At 45.5% G+C, this 19,807-nt stretch overlaps 1 protein-coding gene across 1 annotated transcript in view; it reads left to right on the top strand.

Moving 5' to 3' along the window:
* Positions 1-19,807, top strand: part of LOC144103474 (ornithine decarboxylase-like) — a 105,154-nt gene that overhangs the window by 58,072 nt on the left and 27,275 nt on the right. Inside the window, exons 4-5 of the mRNA XM_077636181.1 lie at positions 14,369-14,464; positions 18,728-18,824. Of these exons, the coding sequence (XP_077492307.1) occupies positions 14,369-14,464; positions 18,728-18,824 (193 nt within the window). The remainder of the gene's footprint in view (positions 1-14,368; positions 14,465-18,727; positions 18,825-19,807) is intronic.

Below are 19,807 nucleotides of genomic sequence, written 5' to 3'. Positions count from 1 at the left end.
CGCACGGTCACAAGACGCCGCCAATTGCTAAGATACCTCTCGAACGCTGGCCCACGCAATGCGGTGCAGTGCAGAAATCAGACAGTATTCTCTGTCCAAGCTGGTGACCCGTTATACTTGATTCATAGCACAGCTCAAATCCGAGCATCCTCGCTCTTCCGAAACTACAAAGAGTTCTCGTTTGCGTAGAGCTTATTAGTGGATACAAAGCAGTGTGCCGTAGAAGTGGTAGAATGTGGGTACCTGGACCGTAGTTTGAAGTCGACGTGCAGGGAAGGAGTAAAAGGGGAAGATGTTTAAAGAAACGAACTGTTCTTGAGCTGGAAATAAGAACAGACATCGCAAGCGCTGACTCGGAACGAGTGTTAAATCCCAAAGCACTAAAGGAGCTTTTCGCACAAGCCCTTACGGCGCAAGGGGGTCCACACCGACACCTCGTCGAACCGTTTCGTAGTGCTCATCCCTGTGCCGAAGGTTATAGTGTCGGCCGTCGGCGGATTGCTGGTATTTGATGTGCAACCGGGCCAGCTGCATGGCTTGCTCTACTTGCTCCACGAAGTCGGCTGCGTCAGGTGGAACCACTTCATTCTCCCATTGGGAGCATCGTGTTCAGTATCATGCAGGCTTCCCTTCCATAGACTAGACGGAACGGGGTAAAATTTGTGGTTTCTTGCGTTGCAGTATTGTACGCGAAGGTTACGTAAGGTTACGTAAGCATCCCACGTTTGATGCTCAACGCCAACGTACATACATCGAGATTATATCCTTTAATATTTTGCTGAGCCGTTCCGTCAGGCCATCTGTTTGCGGATGATGCGCTGTGGATTTTCCGTGGTCTGTTTGGCTAAGAGTTAAGATGACCCGTAGGAGCCGAGATGTAAACGCCTCGCCTCAGTCAGTAATGATGCTCGACGGGGCGCCGTGTCTAAGCGCAATGTGGTTCATAAAGAAATGAGCAACTTCGTCGGAAGTACCCCACGCAAGGGCCTTCGTTCCAGCGTAACGGATCAGCTAGTCTGTAGCGACCACGATGCAGTTGTGGCCGTTGCACGACAGAGGAAATGACCCCAGAAGGCCCATGCTGATTTTGTTGAATGGTATTTTGGGTGGCTTGATGCATTGCAAAATGCCGGGAGGCTCCAGTGCGGGCTTTTTCTATGCTGGCATTGTCGGAGCCTCCTGACGTAACGCTTAACGCTTAAAGTAAGCTGTGGCCAGTGATAGCTCTGCAGGAATCGCGATATGATGCGAGTGAAACCAAAGTGGCCGGAAGTCGGTTCGTCATGGCAGGCAAGGAGGACTTCGTCTAGAAGATCAGACGGTATGACAAGCAGGTAAGTTCGCGGACTGAGAGTAGAGTTCTTCTTATAAAGCACTCCACTCTGGAGGCAGAACGATGATGGCCGACGAACCAGGTACCGGGATATTTCAGGGTGCCAACCTTAGAGATGGTCGATGAGCAGCCTCAGCAGACGTTGTCTGAAAACGAGGTCGGACGTGCTGACCGCTCCGAGGAAGCTATCGGCGTCGATGGTGTGTTCTGAAAGAGGCTCGAGGGGAGCGCGGGACAGGCTATCGGCGTCGTTGTGTTTTTGGCCGGACTTATAGGTAATGGCAAAATCGAATTCCTGCAGGCGTAACGCCCAACGTGCCAGGCGACCGCAGGGGGCCTTTAACTTTTTCAGCCAGCACAACAAGTGATGGTCGGTGACGGCCCGAAACGCTCTGCTATACAGGTATGGGCGGAACTTAGCGACGGCCTAGACAACAGCCAAACATTCTTTCTAAGTAGTTGAGCAGTTAGCTTCAGCAACAAAGAGCGCGGCTGGCATAGGTGATGACTTTGTCGACACCGTCTTGCCGCTGAACTATAGGGTGCCAAGTTTGACGTTGATTACATCCGTGCGTACCACCGTGTCGGTATCGTCGTCAAAATGTGCCAGGATCGGTGGCGATTGAATCCGGCGTCGTAACTCATCAAAAGCCGTGTGCTGTTCGCTACCCCATGAAAATCATGGGTCATCAAGAGTTAGGAGTGTCAGAGAGCTGGCGAGCTGGACGAAGTTTTTAATGAACCGACGATAGTAGGAGCAGAGGCCCAGGAACCGTCAAACTACTTATGTCCCAGCGGGGCAAGGAAAGCCAGCAACGGCAGCAAGTTTCTCGTCAGCGCGGATTCCATCAGCACTCACTACGCGCCCGAGAAAATTCAGTTCGGTGAACCCAAAGTGGCACGTCCGTGGTTTGAGAGAAAGGTTGGCAGATTGAACGCCTTCGAGGACAGTTCAGAGGCAGTGGAGATGTTCCGTGAGTGTTCTGGAACAGAGAAAGACGTCGCAAAGATAAACAAGGCATGTCTGCCACTTCAGCCATGTGAGCACTGTGTTCTCCATTCTTGAGAACGTTCCAGGAGCGCAGCAGAGCCTGAATGGATGGACACGGAATTTGTAGAGATCGACCGGTGTGACGAAGGCGGTTTTCTCACGGTCCCTCTCATCAACTTCTATTTGGCAATGACTCCTCCGGAAGTCGACTCGTGAAAAGTATTTGGCTTGCCGAAGACTATCGAGGGAGTCCTCAACAGGCAGTAGCGGATATACGTCTTTCTTGGTCACACTGTTAAGCTTCCCGCAGTCTACGCAGAAGCACAGCGTTCTGTCTTTCTCCTTTAAGAGAACGACAGGAGGCGACCACGGACTGCTGGACGGTCGGATGACGCCGTCTGCTAGCATCTCGCTGACCTGCATTTGGATAACAACTCTCTCTTGAGCGGACGCACGAAAGGGCTGCTGATGGATAGGCAGAGTGCCTTCGCGCATTTTAAGGCGGTGCTTATCGATGTTTGTCGCACTTTGGACGATGACATGAGACCCGCACCAAAATCACGCAAGACGTCCCGCAGTTGCTCCTTTAGGGAGAGTGGACGACCTGGATTTACGCCGACGTCTTTTACCGCTTCTGGTTCAAATCTAGGTGCAGTTTAATCGGAAGAAAAAGATTCAGCCACTTCCTAAACATTGTCCACGTACGCTATGGCTGCGTGGTACAGGCGAGGTACGGGGATCGATGCCTCACACCTCCACCACTGCCACGACTCAAGGAGAGCCGTGCAGGCAGGCGTAAGAGAAGCCAAGAGCGAGGTCTGTCCTGTTTAATCCCAGACTAAACGCAGAGGTCGCGCGGTGCCAGGCACGTGGCAATATGAAAGAAATATCTGCAAACACGCGAAGTCCAGTTGTGGGGCTCACTCATGTATGAGGAATGCTCTGAGACGTGGTTGTTCGCGACACCCTTCCGCCTTACCCATAAGTGATAACAGTGCTCTTTTGTCACTTGGTTGAATAACCTGGAGCTAATGCGCGCGTAGCTGGAGACATGTTTCCCGCGGTTCAATTTCTTCTGCGATTTTTCAAGCAAGAAATGTACCTTCCAAACTGTCATGAGTGTGGCAGTTGTTTCAATCCTGTTGAAAGTCAGATTACGACTGAAACGTTGTGCCACGTGTTCTGAATATTAAAGTGGACAAGATTACTAAATTGGGCATGCTGCTCTATATCCAATACTGCGAGCAAGCTTAGATTGCTCAGTATCTCAAATATGGCACAAGTGACATACCATGCAGCAGGGCACTCTTGACTGCTTAATCGGCATGTGGCACAGTAAGAGCAGTCTTCTGCTTTCATGCAAATATTCGTAAGTGGGGCAAGTAATGTAGATCTTACCCAGGCCAGAGGCGGTACATCCGGTTTTATCTGTTGCCATTTGCCGGGCATGCCACTCGTCAAGCTGCTTAATACAGCCACTTGTGTTTTGTCACCCTCCCATGTCCCAACGGAATCCATCTGTTATATATGCCTTAATCAAATGAAAGGCCTGCCAGCAGTATGTTCTGTCGGATTTGATCAATGGAGCAAGAACTTCAAGCCATGCGAAAATCTTGAATTGTGAAGAGGGTGCTAGGGACTACGTCTTGGCAAAAAGATAGAGACAGTTGATGGTTAGCTGGAAACTCAGGGTATTTATAAAGGAAAGCAAAGCGCCTAGTGGATGCGAAGAGCAAAGGTGGAGATGAGATGAGAAATTCTGCTGGGATAGCTTGCTCGCGACACGCACAGGACCGTGCTATTTCAAGAAAAGACTTTGGGACCATGATTTTAAACCCGCCGCGGTGGCTCAGTGGTTAGGGCGCTCGACTACTGACCCGGAGATCCTGGGTTCGAACCCGACCGCGGCGGCTGCGTTTTTATGGAGGAAAAACGCTAAGGCGCCCGTGTGCTGTGCGATGTCAGTGCACGTTAAAGATCCCCAGGTGGTCGAAATTATTGTAGAGCCCTCCACTACAGCACCTATTTCTTCCTTTCTTCTTTCACTCTCTCCTTTATACCTTCCCTTACGGCGCGGTTCAGATGTCCAACGATATATGAGACAGATACTGCGCCATTTCCTTTCCCCAAAAACCAATTATTATTATTATTATGATTTTATATTGACGGATGATGATCCTAAAGACCCTTCAAATTGTGGACTCTTGAAAGTGCAGCTATTAATGTTCTTCGCACGCGAAGAATGCCTCTGTTATGGAATATTTGCCATTCTTTGGAGTAGCATTATTTCAATGCAAGCTATCAAAGTAAACCATCATGAGAATGACGAGGTGCAGAAGTACGGGACAATTATATCAGACAAAGCAATGCTAACAAGTGAACCATTTGATGGACACAGTTGGCAGTATCGTTTTGTGTTTTGTGGTTTCAACCAACATTTAGGATTTGCGGCTCTCCGTTATTATTTTGTGTAAAAATCCCGCCACAGCCGTATACCGTCCTAAATCATCATGCAGCAGGGGAGCTTGAAGGCAAGGTGTCCAAGGTGCGTACTGTTTTAAATTGCAAAAACTGCAGCTGTAAAACATTGTAAATTGGGAATTAAAGTCTTTCTGAGCACGCTGTCCCCGTTCGCTTTCCGCTGACACAGTCGGTACCATGCAATCCTGACTCATCGTTCAATAAAAACAAAAGTATTCTTCAGCCGCTTTTTTTCACTTTTGGAGCAACTCCACATTGTGCTTTGAAGGAGACTGAAAATAAAACTGAAAAATAAGAAAAATATACGGCAACGTATATCGCCTCATCAAACGCACACCAGCTGTGCTTGGTTAGAGTAACAAGCCACCAGCGCAATTTCAAGCGCGTGCCAAGTGCCGCAAATAGAAGAAATATTGTCGCGCTTGCGCCGAAGGAAGACTTTATTAGAATCTTGCAGTTACGCATTAGTTAGCGTAGATAGCGCGCAACGGAGTCTGCGCTCCGTAAGCCAGTGTGATGCAATGGAAGTATAAAAAAATAGGCCCTTAGGAAAGAAAATTCAAGGCAACACTAATAATTAGCTTGCCCGTGTGTTTTTTTCTTATCGTCTGCATTCGTTAAACTTGCGCTCACGTGGCAAATGTTCACACAGCAGTCGGCAAGATAAGGAGAAAAATAAAAATTTAGCTCCCATCGGTTGTGCATAGCGAAATCTAGTGCGTTGGATTTGCGTCTGTGTAGCAGATTATTTAATTTTCCCCAAAGCAACAGATTTAGTTGCGACCGTGGTGGAGGCCTACGCACCAATCGTTTGGTTCTGTACGTTTGGTTCTCTAGAGAGTAGAATTAAATACGAGTACTCCGGTCTTCTACGGCGTCAACCGTTATATGGAGCCCACCCCAGGTCTTCCCAACACTTAGATCCCAAGCATATTTAGGCGTCGTTGCCAAATTCATTGGCGGCTGCCAGGTGGGCGCACCTGCTATTTTTCTAGTTAGTGACCGGGGATGCATCCAGCAGAGGGCCCTACGAAAGGGAACTTTCCAGGTCAGTTGGCTGCTCGGAAGGTGCCTCGCACCAATATAAGCGAGGGGTGGTGGGCGGGGGATGTGTTGGAATGGAGGCTTAAACACATGCGCACGTACCCATGAATTCCTGCACGTGCACGAAGGGAGCACTGCTTTTTTACGAAAGAGTACTATACTGTCAATGCTGGTTTATGGATTATGGGAGTTTAACGTCCGAAAGCGACTAAGGCACTCAGGGACACCGCAGTGTAGGGCTCCAGAATTTACGACCGCCTGGGGTTCTTCAAGGTGCGCTGACATCGCACACTACTCAGGCCCCTGGAATATCGCCTCCATCGAAATGTGAGCGCCGAGGCCAGTATGGAACCCGCGGCTTTTGGGTCAGCAGTTGAGTGCCATAACCACTTATCCACCGCGGCGGCTTGCCGGCAATGCAGAAAAGAAGAGAACTGAATACAAAGGCGCGGAGGCAGCTAAAACTAGAAAGCAGGAAGAAGGTGGACTAGCGTAGAAAGTTGCGCCGGCCAGCTACCGCGAGCGAGGAAGCAGTGAAAGCGGCGATAGCGACAAGTAGGGGAGGGAGAGGGGGGCACGTTTTAAACTACTCTGTCGAAAAAGGTTCATGCTAGCAAGGCAGTGCATTAGCGAGGGTGTAGAAAGCGTTCGCGCTAAGCACGCGCCGATAAATAAGAAGTCTTGCAGAATTTTAACGCAATATCGTCAAGAAGCACGTACCACAGAAAACCCGGCCTCGTAGTCAGCGTCCGCGTGCAGAAAATCCATAAAATTTCCCCAGAGAAGCCACGTGGGTGGCAGTTGAACCACCTAGGACACGTGGCCATGTGAGGCCATTATAACCTGCCCATCGGATTGTGGGCAAATAGCCCAGCCTGTCGGGTGGCAGTTACACAGCAAGGACAGATTGCGAGAGGTAGCAAGCGAATAGCAACCCGGGTGACACAAGCCCAACCGTTGGAAGCACCTGTCATCGAAGAGCAGTGGCGCATCGTTTAGCCAGTGCGCCTCAGCGCCAGAGGAGGCCGAAGGTCAAGGAGTCAATGATTGTAAAGTAGACCGTAATCAATGCCGAATATATGGCCTCTTTTCCATTACACTTTTGCGTCATACCCTTAAGAAAAAGCTTAAGTGTACACTGCAATATTTTTTAGTTAAGCCTTAGCCTAATTTACACAAAATTTTGTTGGATTTTACCTGCTATAAAATGTGTTCCCGGCAGTTGAGTTCCGACCCAAAATCTTGGCCTCAGTAGGATGCTGTCATGGAAAAAATCCTTTGTGGCTGTTAGACAATTATCTCTTTCTTGAACACAGAGAAAGAAGTCAGATCTGCTGGCTGTAGTATGGTTCCATCGGTGGTTGAACGGCACCCGTTGGCTGCCTGTATATCATCGCATTCGCGACTTAGCATGCTTTCATGAATATCGGTCTTTTGTCGTATGAAGCGACGCCCTGGCAATCACCGCGCACGGAGCTCGGACCGAGTTCCTCTTCCATTTTTTCCACTCAAGAAACACTGAAACATTGAAATTTAAAATTAACGGCACAGTTCATCCCAGTATGCAAAACAAATCATATTCGTTTGTCTTGTTCGTGCGGTACAGTTTTTTCTAGTATTTTCCGGCATTTTGTACTGGCAGAAGATGGTTCAATCGCGAGAAGAGTTCACTGGGCTTGCTGCGGATAGCGCTGTTGTTAAAAGAATGTTATAAGCCGTTACAAAAAGTCAGTTTCCAAAATACACTCAGAATATCTCTTTAGACCATAGAATATTTTGTGCTTGTTTTTAAATGGAGGTGAACATAACAGCTTGTTTTTTCGGCAAAAAGAGCAAAATATACGTGCACATCTCATATTTGCAGAAGCCCATTCTCGTCTATGGTCGATGCGGACGGGGTGGGGTTATCTGGGCGATGGGGTCATCTGTGGCTCTGGGATTTTAGTAGCGGGGAAAAACCAAAGCGTCTTTTTTGTATACGCTTGGCATCCGTCTGGAAATTGACATTCTTTAATAAGATAGACGCTGCGCAAGTCCTGTCGGGGAAATCAGGCCCGGGCAGCACAAGCAACACAGCTTCGCCTTGAATTATGCGAAGGAATGCGCTAAAAGCGGCACAAGAAGACAACACACACACACACACACACACACAACACATCGATTAGACGGTCGTCTACTTGGTCGTGACAAATTTTTCTGTAAGAGTAACGTCTCGTGTAAATACCTCTTTAGACATTTTGGAATCTGGCAACTCTATGTGCTCAAATAGGTGTTCACATGCGCACATTGGGACAGAGAGAAGGTAGGTTTTAAGAAGAGAAAGGTCCCGGTGGGAATTGTGACCCGCGTTGATATCTAAACCACGTAGTAAACAGTATGATGATGGCAACTGAAAGTAGAGGCGATAGAAAAAAATATGACCATGTTTTTCTCGCCTTACCAACTAAAATATTTTCGCTTACCGCGATTAGGAGCGCCACTTTTAAAAGAAAAAAAACCATAGGAAAGGGCGAAAGAAACGACTCACGTTCACCTTCTATGTACAGGATTCATAAATTCTGCCAGCATGAAAAAAAGACAGGAATGAAACCTACGCAAAAGAAGGCGAACAGTTCACGTATGCTTCTAGATTAATTTTTTCACGCTGGCATAGTGCTTTTAGGAGTGTTTGGTGCCTCATAACATCATTGCTGAACTGCTTTCTCATCACTTACCTGCAGCTTGAAAAGCAGGGTTGAAACATTGCAGCATTTCATCCTAGGAATACAAAGATTGCGCTGCGCTACAGGCAACTTGAGGTTACCAGAAAGAAACTTCAAAAATTGCAGTGTTAGTAACAAGTTTTATGGACGCAGTTGCGTGTTTCACATTCACGCTATGCGCAGTCTGAAAAGGAAAAAAAACAGCGGATGCCAGCCGGAGAATAGACTGACATTATCCTCTCGGTGCACGCTTCGTAAATTTTATAAGTATTACAAAAAGCGCGAGGGAAGCCTCCGCAAGAGAAGGCGCACAGTTCCCGTATGTTCGTATGATGATTACAGGCAGGGTCCACACCACCTGGCTTGAGACCACTCTATCAAAGCTCGCCATCTGTTTGCACACGCAGCGCTATTATACAGCCAGAGGCAGTGTTCTGTACTGGCGGGTGCATAAATGCTAACTCTGTCTTTCTGCACCTGAACACGGGGTTGTTCGTAAGGGCCTTTGCGTTTCCGGTTGATGACGCTCAGGAAAAGTGGCGTGAGCAAAGGTAGTGAGCTGCGTGCTGCTACTGCCGCATCCTCGTTATTGTCCCACTCAGCGGGTAAGCATTGTGATCCTCTCCACGCTACGGTCGCGAAGTGTAGATATTGCGGGAAACATATGGCTCTTGAGTGAATTGCGTTCGCCGTTGCTTTTATGCACAATGAAGAAACTTCCAAACTTAAACACCAAAGCGATCGATCACGCCGCCACATACAGGAGTGTGCTGTCTGCCTGTATTCTGCCGTACTGTGCCCTCGTGCAGTCCTGGTTCATCGTTTCAGCGTTTTGTTTCCAGCACTTTCCTTCAGAACACAGTGCTGTCAACTTGTTTACTATAAATTTATCATGATGCCTGTATGCCAGACTTTCTTCTTTGTTTAGATTGGCGTCAACTGCAATTTATTATTACGCTCTTACAGAAGACATTGCTATCATCTTCCGTTCTGACGATTGTTGTCCCAGGAAATCAGAAAATTTGAGGATAGAGGAGCAGGGATTGGCGCCTCTTCAAAATTTGAATGGCTGATTTCATTATCCATTGGTACCAGGGAGTGCGTGGGTACTCATGAAAGAGAATCTGGTATGCCGCGCAGATTTTGCCGTTTTTACTTCATAGCACAAATATAGGGTGTAGGTGTGCGAGGTGTTTCGTGTTCAGGGTAGTAATTTTGGTTTGCAGAACATTGATGCTGCATTAGTTATATGTTGTCATGGGCGACGCTACAAACGAAAACATCGCAGTCTCGTCGGAAAGTTCGTGCTTGTCAAATAATTGCTTTCCATCTGTCAACACAAGTGACTACGTCTCTTGTCACTAAATTTTCGCACGTTGCAACTATAGCTAGAACCGCTGTTCACACAAAATGGTCAAAAGCTATCAAATGGCCACCTCTGACATTATCACAGCCGAATCCATCATGGACCCCACTTAAGGCAGCCGAATTGTCTCAAATTCCTTCTCCACTGAGACTGACGGGACTTGAGGCAAAATAAAACAGGACATTGTGCATTTAACAGCACCTCTTGCGGGGCTAGTTGTTAGACATTCCGCATGCCGGGGATGAATATACAAAAAACTACAACAACAGCCATTTTTTAAGACACCATCTAGAAAACTAGTTGGCTCCGCTATCGAAAATATTTGGCCCGTAAGTAAATCCACAATATAGTTTATTAAGCAATATTAGATTTCGCTTGAACTGAGTTACTTGGAGCGTGTCCTGACCTTTTGGGCTAGAAAGAAAAAGAGAAAAAAATGAGTCAAAGATGATTCGCTAACATCCCTCAGGCTTGAGAAGCGTGCAGGCTAACAAAAAAAAAACGATATGAATAGCACCTATCTTTCACTGGTTCGTAATCTATGCGCAATGAATACTAGAGCTTTAAGCGTCAGTTAGCTGGTCTCGAATAATGCCACTCCGCTTTCTAGAAGCCCGAAATACAATGTGCGGGAAAGCATTAAGTTTCTACGCCTGCTAGAGCAGCGTCCAAGTGTTAGGCGTTTTCCAAGCAATGTTTCCCGTCTGGTGCGTTCTCTTGTAAGAAAGCGAAAGGGAAACCCTTCGCTTTTAAATTTGCGGTGCACTTGTCCGGTAGCATACGTTCTATGGCAGCGACAGCTGTCGGTCGAGCTGCGCACCTATCACACTGGATGTGTTGTGCTGAAATGATTTTGTTCAGTTTGTTCATCAGGGTTGAAAAAATGATTATGACACGCTGAGCAGCTGGCACTGATGATGCATTAGGCATTTCTACTGAGTTGGTTCAAAACAATGATAACAGAATGCCTGCGTTCATGTCTCTCGTCGTTCCATTCGATTTGCTGCATACTCTTTAGAGGGTGCTCCCACGTGCCTTTTTTGTAGCCACAAAGTAGACCACACATTCCAATTTCTGTTGTGTTGTATTTAATGGTACATAAGCAGGTAAGGCCATGATACGTCAAGCACAATATATAACGTTCGAATTTCTGCTCGCGCGTGCAAATGCCAACATTATCTTGCTTTTTGACTGGCTTGTGCGCTGCCTAAAGTTTATGAAGACGTCGACACGCGAAGCATAGAGCGAGAGGTGAGTAGTTTACCATGTCGAGGCTTAAAATGCAATAAAGAGACAAAAAGCTGCGCAAGCGCTGTGTTCTAATACAGTTGCCAGCGAAACTGATCTCTTTTTCGCTGCGGCGGGTTCGAATCCCGCTTGCGGTTGTGCGGTTATTGAAGTTTATTCTATTCCTTTGACGTCACACCTTGTCAGAAAATAAGCGAATATAGTGTCAGTGGACGCCGAGTTATTCCCGTGCGCAGGCTTCTAACGAAACGCAGTAAATGAGCTTTTAGTGAATTCCTGATGTGTTCATAATTCAAAGCGTCCCCCGTAAAACTCTGTTGCGCGGCAGTTCATCAGCAACACTTGGGGAGTATTCAAAGGGTAAGCTAACAGTGTAATCTCAAGAACAGCATAATTTGAATCGGGGTATGTATTAAGCGATGTGTTGTAGTGGTTCCGTGTTCATTCCGAAAAGGCTACGCCTGCTAGGTATCTGTTCTACGATTGCTGGCGCGTCTGCGGATATTGCCTTTGCTGGTCTGTCTGCCTCTTATTTTTCGGTTCACCTTGGGCTTTCAGTTCAGTACTAGCGGATTTCTCTAATGTCTTAGGCGCTCGCCCTTTAGCACAGCGCCGATTTCTCAGCATTGCTATCGGAGCGCTTGCCACAATAGCACTTTGTCGTCGCCCGAATTAGCAGCTTGTGCCTCTGAAAAGAGAAGACGCTGCAAAGAGGCGAAGTATATTAATGTAGGACGCGCCTGTAACGTTAATTGTCCAAAAGTTTGGCCTTTAAAACAGAGCAATAATGTTGTGCTGCTACTCCCAATTACTGGTGAGGTTCCAAAAAACGATCTCACCTAAAAGGAGTAAAGCCAAGTACAGAGGCAAAAACAGAAACCATGTTTAGCAAACAGTGACAGAGCGTGCTTAGGTAATCGTGTTTACTAAACATTAAAAAGAGGTAACTGTTGTATTTATGGGTTCGTTGAAGTGCGCCGCAATAGTGACTATAAAATCGTCGCCAGCTGAAACAGTCCCGTCGGCTTTTGTGGGTGAAAAACGTTCCAATATGAATTTTTTGTTCCTGTGAAAAATGCATCGTAGGAACATTTGCGGGTTCCTGATTATATGAGTATGCTTGTGGTCATTTCGGCCTCAGAATGCACTTTTAAACGTTTGTAACCGCTGTTCGAAGAGAGCTGTGCCTGTCTTGAAGAGCGCCATTTGCATGTGCAAAGGACTCCCGCTGAGGTCTTTTTGCACAGACAAATCACCTAAAACGACTGACACGTGTGCAAGTTTTAAAAGGGCAGGATGAAGCTGGTCATCTTGTTTTTTGTGACAGCCTTTCTTTCATCTCTGCGGCTACAGTACTTTAACACGTTGAACGTGTTATCAAGGTTTACTCTTTACCAGTAATCATGTTCCGGGGGTTTCATGTCTGCCTCGATCCTACGTAAACTGGCGAAGGTTTTCAAAAAGAAAATCCGAGCTCGACAATTTAATCTTCTTTTTACATTGATGCAGAAGTTACCTGATTAAATTTTGTGTCGCAGAAGTGCGAGTTCTTCTATTCCAAATTCCTGATTTCAAGAGTGTACATTTTCATGATCGCGAGGGTACTTGAGCAGTTATTTGTTGTCCATTCGATGAGACGCATTCTTGGTCCCGCACGCGCCAATAGACAACTCACAATCTCGTCAACTTCATCAGCGATTGCGAAAGGCGTACATTATAATTCTCAGCCTTTTTTCGTTGACTTTCCACGTGTTCTATTACTAGTAAAGCAACTCGACTTCTGTCACGGGTGCGCGGAAAACACTCGGGCCCAGAAAATGAACTAGGCGACAGGTGTACCCACACAGACGCCCATTTATTAGACATTACGTGACACAGTCTCTAGCACACAAAACTAAGAAACCTAACAAAAACACAAAGGCTACCAATACACACTACCCGGGAACACCCAGTCTACTAGCGTTCGGCACTCGCGCTCACGGTTCGGTGCTGATGAAGCGTCGCATGGGTCCAGTGAGTGGCATCCAGGAAGCCGGCGTCGAGGTGGAGGTCGAAGTGCTCAAGCTGGCGTCGCTGGCGGCGTCGTTGTCCGCGTCGTACAAGCTCCCGGTCCAAGTGCCCGTGGAGGTGAGGCTGGTGATGTCGGCGTTTAGGGCACCACCCGGATGGGTGGCAACAGCGCTGGAGACACCCCTTGCCGTAGCAGGTGGTAGCGTCCTCCGTTGACTCCCCGGAACGGGCTCAGGCACGACAGGAAGTCCACGGTGCGAAACCGTAGAACGCGAGGTCGCCGGAGCAGTAGCCGGCGTTGCTCTCTTCCAACTGAGGTGTCCCTGACCCGCCGGAGCCTCCGCTTCTCTGTTCTTCCCCCCGTGCCTCGCTCTCTCTCGCGCTTTTATAACCTTGACGTTAGTCCACGTAAGCCTTGTCGTCGTCTTCGTCTTCTCTGCTCCACCAATTATCTCTTCCCACCTCAGCGAATACTTCTTCTTCTTCTTTATTCTTGGGTTAACACACGTAATGTTTGTCGCTAACCTCGTCGTCTTCTCCAAACTTTAGCTCATACTTTTATTTCAAACTTCCTATCACATGTGACATATAAAGTGAAAAAAGCGTTTTTTGTTCTCTTACACGAAGCCACAGGCTTTTGAAAAACTATCGAAGCTGCACAGTTCTGCTTTCGCAATGATGATGATGCCTTTCTTTTTCTGTAACCGTTCAAAAATCCACCATCATTACATACAACACTGAACAGAGGTTTGATTCCTGGAAGGATCGGGGCTGTAAAATGGTTACACAGACGAGGTGCGTTATGTTACATCGAAAATTTCAACACTCCGCTGAAATGGTGATTAAGAAAAAATAAAACTAAAACATTATACGAAAATGGATACAAAGAAAAATAAAATTCTGTGTGAGTAAAGCGACATCAGCGGTTATAGTTTTCGTGTAATGTGTATCTCTCAAGTTGGTCTGTTCGAACAAGTACTATCGACACCTTATAAAGGGTGTTAGCCTCTGGAAAGTGTTAAGAGACACAAGCTGCATTAAAAATCAATGACCATGCAGCAAAAAATATCGTCATATAACACCGCCCTCTGTGCAAAATGTTCCAGGCTCAAAGGCACAAAACCTCTTGCTAGTAAACGTAAGCCACAGGAGACGATACCACAACAGTAACAAAGTGTATTGTTTTCTTACAGCTGGTGCACGAGATGGAGGTCTCAACTGGAAACTCATCAACAATTCATACGGATGGAACTGTCGCCAAAGTGGCCAGGAGAATCATAGACATTCAGGTGTGGCCCGATCTGCTGCCAGCTAGACTGACGAAGCATTGGGGTGCTTATTTGTGGAGTATCTACTGATGTTATGTTGTGGCTTATTCCTGGCGCTTTTTAATTTGCTTCGTAATGGGAAACAAGAAGGCAAAAAACAGTCTAGTCAAATCCCTGTACGGAATGCTCAAAAGGTGGACAACGTTACAGGCGGTTGTTCCCCCCTATTCCACTAGGTGCACGTTGTCGTGAAACATGCATTGCCAAAAAAACAACAACATTGATTAGCGTAGCGATACACGCAAAAGCTGATATTTATTACACGCTTCCACGTTATTCGTTAGTTTTGGCAGTGAAATAGAACCTTTGCTAAGAAGGCGGCAGATAGTAAGAAAATCAAGGCTTCTTGCTACCAGGGACCGCTGCATAGGTGACGCGTTTTGAAATGACATAAAATGAGGTTAGCGGTTTACAGGCTTAAATCTTGGATAGTATGAATATCTGTCTTACCACCGTGAATATCAGGAATGGAATGAACATACCGCGGTTTCGTTATATCAAAAAGAGGACAGAGAGAGTACTGTTTGGAAGTCGTTAAAACTGATAAGATATAAGCCGTTTTTTTAATGCGTAGCCGTGATAGTTATTGCGACTGCTGGAAGCTGCAGTTTTCACCGAATAAAAATCGAGACTCCTTGTGTTTTAAAGGAGCAGAGCATACTGATTAGCATGTGCTACGCCATGCAATGATAGCTGAGGAGGAGCAGAGATTCATGGATAGGATTATTATTTAGAACTTTTATTAACATCTTTTCATTACATCTTTATGCAAATAGCGTCATTACAAAGAACGTTAGAAGAGGTCCTTTTGAAGGCACATTTCAAGGAAACACGTTGGAGTCTGTAATTCTGTAGTCTTTGGATTTGAATAGCCAAGAGAACAAAAACATCATCCAGATGAATGATGCGCGCAAACTATTATACGAAGCACATATACGGGAGAAACGCAAGGACTGGCGCAACACTAACAACTATTTTATAGTTGTTATTGTTGCGCACATCGAATAGATTGCGCATATCGTTCATCTGTATCACCATGCACCAACTAGGCCCAACAGAAGTGTTATTAAAAAAACATCATCGCTGTAAGATTTCAGTCTCCACCCAAGAAATTAATATAAAACCCAACACCTCAGAAAAGAAGTCCAAACATTTGAGACCGAGCCACACTAAAATCATTATACGAAGGGATCTTCTCTGTTAGCACAATTTCTTCGCTGTTCGTTCGAGATGCAGAAACGTGCATAAATAGTGGTGTTTACTATTCGTTTAATATTTAAGCAATTTGAAAAATATATTTCGCTCCTTCGTCGGCATCACATTGCCTGTGCCGGAGACTCAAGGTGAGGCATGTTATTTTCCTTTAAAATCGTTTAATCTTACCTATGTTACAATGCAAGCTTTCGTGAAGGTTACTCGACAATAGACCATATTTGCACAATCAATGCGATGTCACAGAAATACCCAGAATATAAAAAGCCCGAATACACAAGACATGTTCAAAAAGAACTCTTAGGTCATCAAAAAAATTTGTTTATTAGTAAAGTTTTTAGGGGCAGTTTTATTTTCCTACAAACCAGCTTCCCGTACCTACATTATCGCTGCTCACTTCGAAGAACTTTCATAACGCTGCACCAGCCTCTTCCACCTTTCTGCATACAAGTTCGCCGCCTAAAAATTGAGCCAGTTGACAACGGCGACCTCGTGTTACTCGCTGTCTTAAATCTTTTGTGCAACATGTCACTGGTCAAATGTTTAGGGGAATGCCCCAGGGTGGAGTAAATTTGTAATAAGCGAGAAAATTACTCGTAGGCAAACCACCCATATACTCTGGTGAAGCTGTAGTCCCGGGTTCGAACAAGAGACCAGTAAGCATTTTTTTTACGAAGTTTCTGTGGAAGCTGTATAGCTTTCCTTTGTAGCCGCATGGCAGCGCTTGGGTGGATGCCAATGAGTAATTACTCCCTTATTACCAAGTCACTGTTTGTATAAAAGAAAGAGGAGGAGAAAAGGCAGGGAGGTTAACCGGAAGAATATCCGGTTTGCTTCCCTGCACGAGGGGAAATGAGTTAGGGGATATAAAATGAAGGAAATACAGAGTAGCGGGAATTTGAAGTCACTCTGCAAAGCTGCAGCGTTCGGTAAAGTCACAGCCTATCGTGCAGGCCAAAAGTTCTCATGTAGCGGAGCAGTACCTTGAAAGAATAGTCGCTAGGTGCAATGTCTGGTTGTAGAAAGGAATATCCTAAAGTTCCAAGCCAACATCTTGAATCATCTTTTTCGTTCAGGCAGCATTGTGAAGACTTGTGTTGTCACGAAGGAGCAATTTTACGTACGACACTTTCGCACGCCGTCGATTTTTGATCGCATGCCTGTTTTGTGAGGCTTAAGCAGTACACGTCAGCTGCATTTGTCGCCCTCGTTTCATACAATTAAGCAAAAGAACGCTCTTTTCATCCCTGAAAATGGTAGCCGTGCATTATCGACGTGAGTGAGGAGATTGGTTGAATTCTTAAATTTTGGTGCAGTTGAATGGCGTCACGGCACTGATCATTTTTTGTTTGTGCGTACTTATAAAATTTTCAAGTACCGTCGCCTGTAACAATACCTAGATACAACTTTCTATCATTTCTGGCAGCTGATAATCTCTTTACAAAAAAAAATCTAATCACAGCACGCACTTTGTAACTGGCGGGAACAATGAGTTTTTCGAAAAAAAGTTTGCATTCACCTACAGGCAAACGAATAGAAAATAAAAAAATCACTTTAGTGGTTTCGAAGAAAATCAATAGATTGCTTTGCATGCGTGCAACTTTGTTCTAAACCAACACAATTTAAGTATAAGCAAATGACCTAAACGGTTCGAATACGCCACGTTTAGCCTTCATACATGACCAGAAAGCTTTTGACGCCTTCGAAATACCAGAAAACTTTTTTCACGCCGTCACTGCTAAACCCGGTTGGAGAAAAACCAGTTACAAAAATACTCGAATATATCTTTAACGGCCGCACAGCCGACATAGCCCTGCATAAAGAAATTAATAAAAACCATATCAGGAACAATGTTAGCCAGGGAGGCACGATCTCTTCTTTCGTGTTCACCACTTGTTTACAGGAGAAATTAAGAGACCAGGACTGGGAAGATATCGGAACAATATTTTTTGAAGAACACCTCAGCGAGCAGCGAAACACATATCCACCTGAGACCAATACATAGATTAGCACTGAGGAACAGTGTGCCGTCAACTAGCCTATAAGGTGTGTGCGCTAGCGTTACTTCGTTGTTTCGTAAATAAGGGTTTTTAACTGGCTCCTTAACCAACTTGTATTTTAAGTAGTCCTTGCGGTAGATGGCGGAGCAGTCTTGTCACTGGTCGCCTCTGAGTGAAATACGGAAAAGACAGTCAGTCCAACAAGAATTGCTGTCTGTGTCCCTTTTGTCTTCGTCCGTGTATTTCGCTCTTTTTTAAGAAATTAGTATTACTTGGCGTATTGCTCCACTTCGGTGTACAATAATCTTGGCGATACACAAGGAACGATTAAAGGGTTAAGTAACGCAAAATAAATGTTTAGAAATTAGCCGAACTGCAGTTGAAAAAGAGTGGCTAGAAGAGAGATCTTTGGAATAATCATATTTTGGGTTACAGCAAGATACATGCTCGAATCGAAAAGCTCGAGCTTTTTTCGTTGAGCCAGTATTAATGAGTGACAGCGCTCAACAGCAACGCTTCTTTGAAGTTGTAATGGTCTGTCTTCACATTGTTGAATTTCGCATTATAGAGCCACGGTGCGAAATTTAGGAACGAGTGGTTTACTGGTACATTCGTCACATTTTGCGAACCGAAAGTATTGGAAACCAGTGAAGCCAGGCAGCTTAAAAAAACTGCAATAGCAAATCGGAATGCATAAAGAATTAAGAAACCATTCAAACTTACTCAGACGCTGACATGACTTCGTAAGCACTTACTTAGTTCTGTTTGACCAATAGGTTCGAAGAAAACAACTACTGCTAAAGATGAAAAAAAAAAGCTAGATCAGTTTATTATTCCAAGGTGTAGATGAAATTTGGAGCATTTGCAAAAAAAAAAAACTACTTACCCCACAGGATACGTTTTTTGTGCAGCGTTTTAATCTCACCGCAGTAAGAAGTGACTGACACGGGTTGTGCGCTGCGGCAGATAGGTGGACTCCAGTTATGCTCACATTGCCGCGTCGCCTTTTCAGGAGTACGATGACGCCTTCTTCGTGTGTGATGTCCGGGACCTGCTGAGCAAGGTTGATCTATGGAAGCGGGAACTGCCACGCATCACTCCCTTCTATGGTATGTGTTACCAAAACTACACTAACAAGCACATCAAATGCGGATCGCAGGGCCGCATAAGATGTACAAGAGCATAACTTAAAGGAACAACTGAGTAATAATGAGAGAAATGTTGATCTGTAAGGTGCTATGGTTAAACGATACCTGCTTTTCGACAGTTGCGTGAGTGCGCATTTTTTCGTTTTCTAAGCCTCTATGGGACGCGAAACAACATTATGGTCGTTTTGTTTATTTTTCGCGTGGAATTTGTCGCAAGAACTCAAAACTTTATGAATAATTAACATATTACTAAATATTTACAGGATATTCTCGCGTGCCTGTATTTCTATATATACATATAACTACTCTCACTGAAAAGAAAAAATTAGCTGAAAAACTAAAACTGTATTATCTCTGGCACTAATGCGTCAACAGTAAGCTGGTATTCATTATGTGCATGTTTGGCGCTTGTAGCTCTTGCTTGCGCCGAATGAAGACTTGCAAGGGCGGGAGCCTAGCACTTGTTATCTTCAGGAGTGTCAGTGGTGTCTTTACATTGCTGCACGCTGTCCGACAATTTCAGTCGAAACTTCACTAGGGCTGAATGCTTATATGCTACTAACCAATGGCTTCTAGAATGCACCCATGTGTGCCTGCGTGAGGCAGTACATTAAAGCAAACTTGCATACAGATCATCATGCGTAAGTGTTTGCTTAGAATTATTGTAGGAGACCTTCCATTGACTGTTTGCTGTGACTTTAGATGACTGGAGGCACCGCGATATGCGATTCACAAGGAAGTGAGTCCCGTATGTGAGACAACGTAAATTGGTTGCTCAGAAAGCCGATTACGGCTTAGTTTCTGCGTGCGCGTGCAGGCGTGATCTTGAACAGCCAAAGAAACACATATATTCATTCGTTAATAAAATGACTAAAAATGCTGGCACCACTGCGCAAAACAAACAAGACTGGAAGACATGACATGCAATCGCGCTTAAAAGATGC

Source organism: Amblyomma americanum, chromosome 9 (genome assembly GCF_052857255.1).
Source record: "Amblyomma americanum isolate KBUSLIRL-KWMA chromosome 9, ASM5285725v1, whole genome shotgun sequence".
Lineage (NCBI taxonomy): Eukaryota > Metazoa > Arthropoda > Arachnida > Ixodida > Ixodidae > Amblyomma > Amblyomma americanum.
This window is presented reverse-complemented; position numbering and strand designations above follow the sequence as displayed.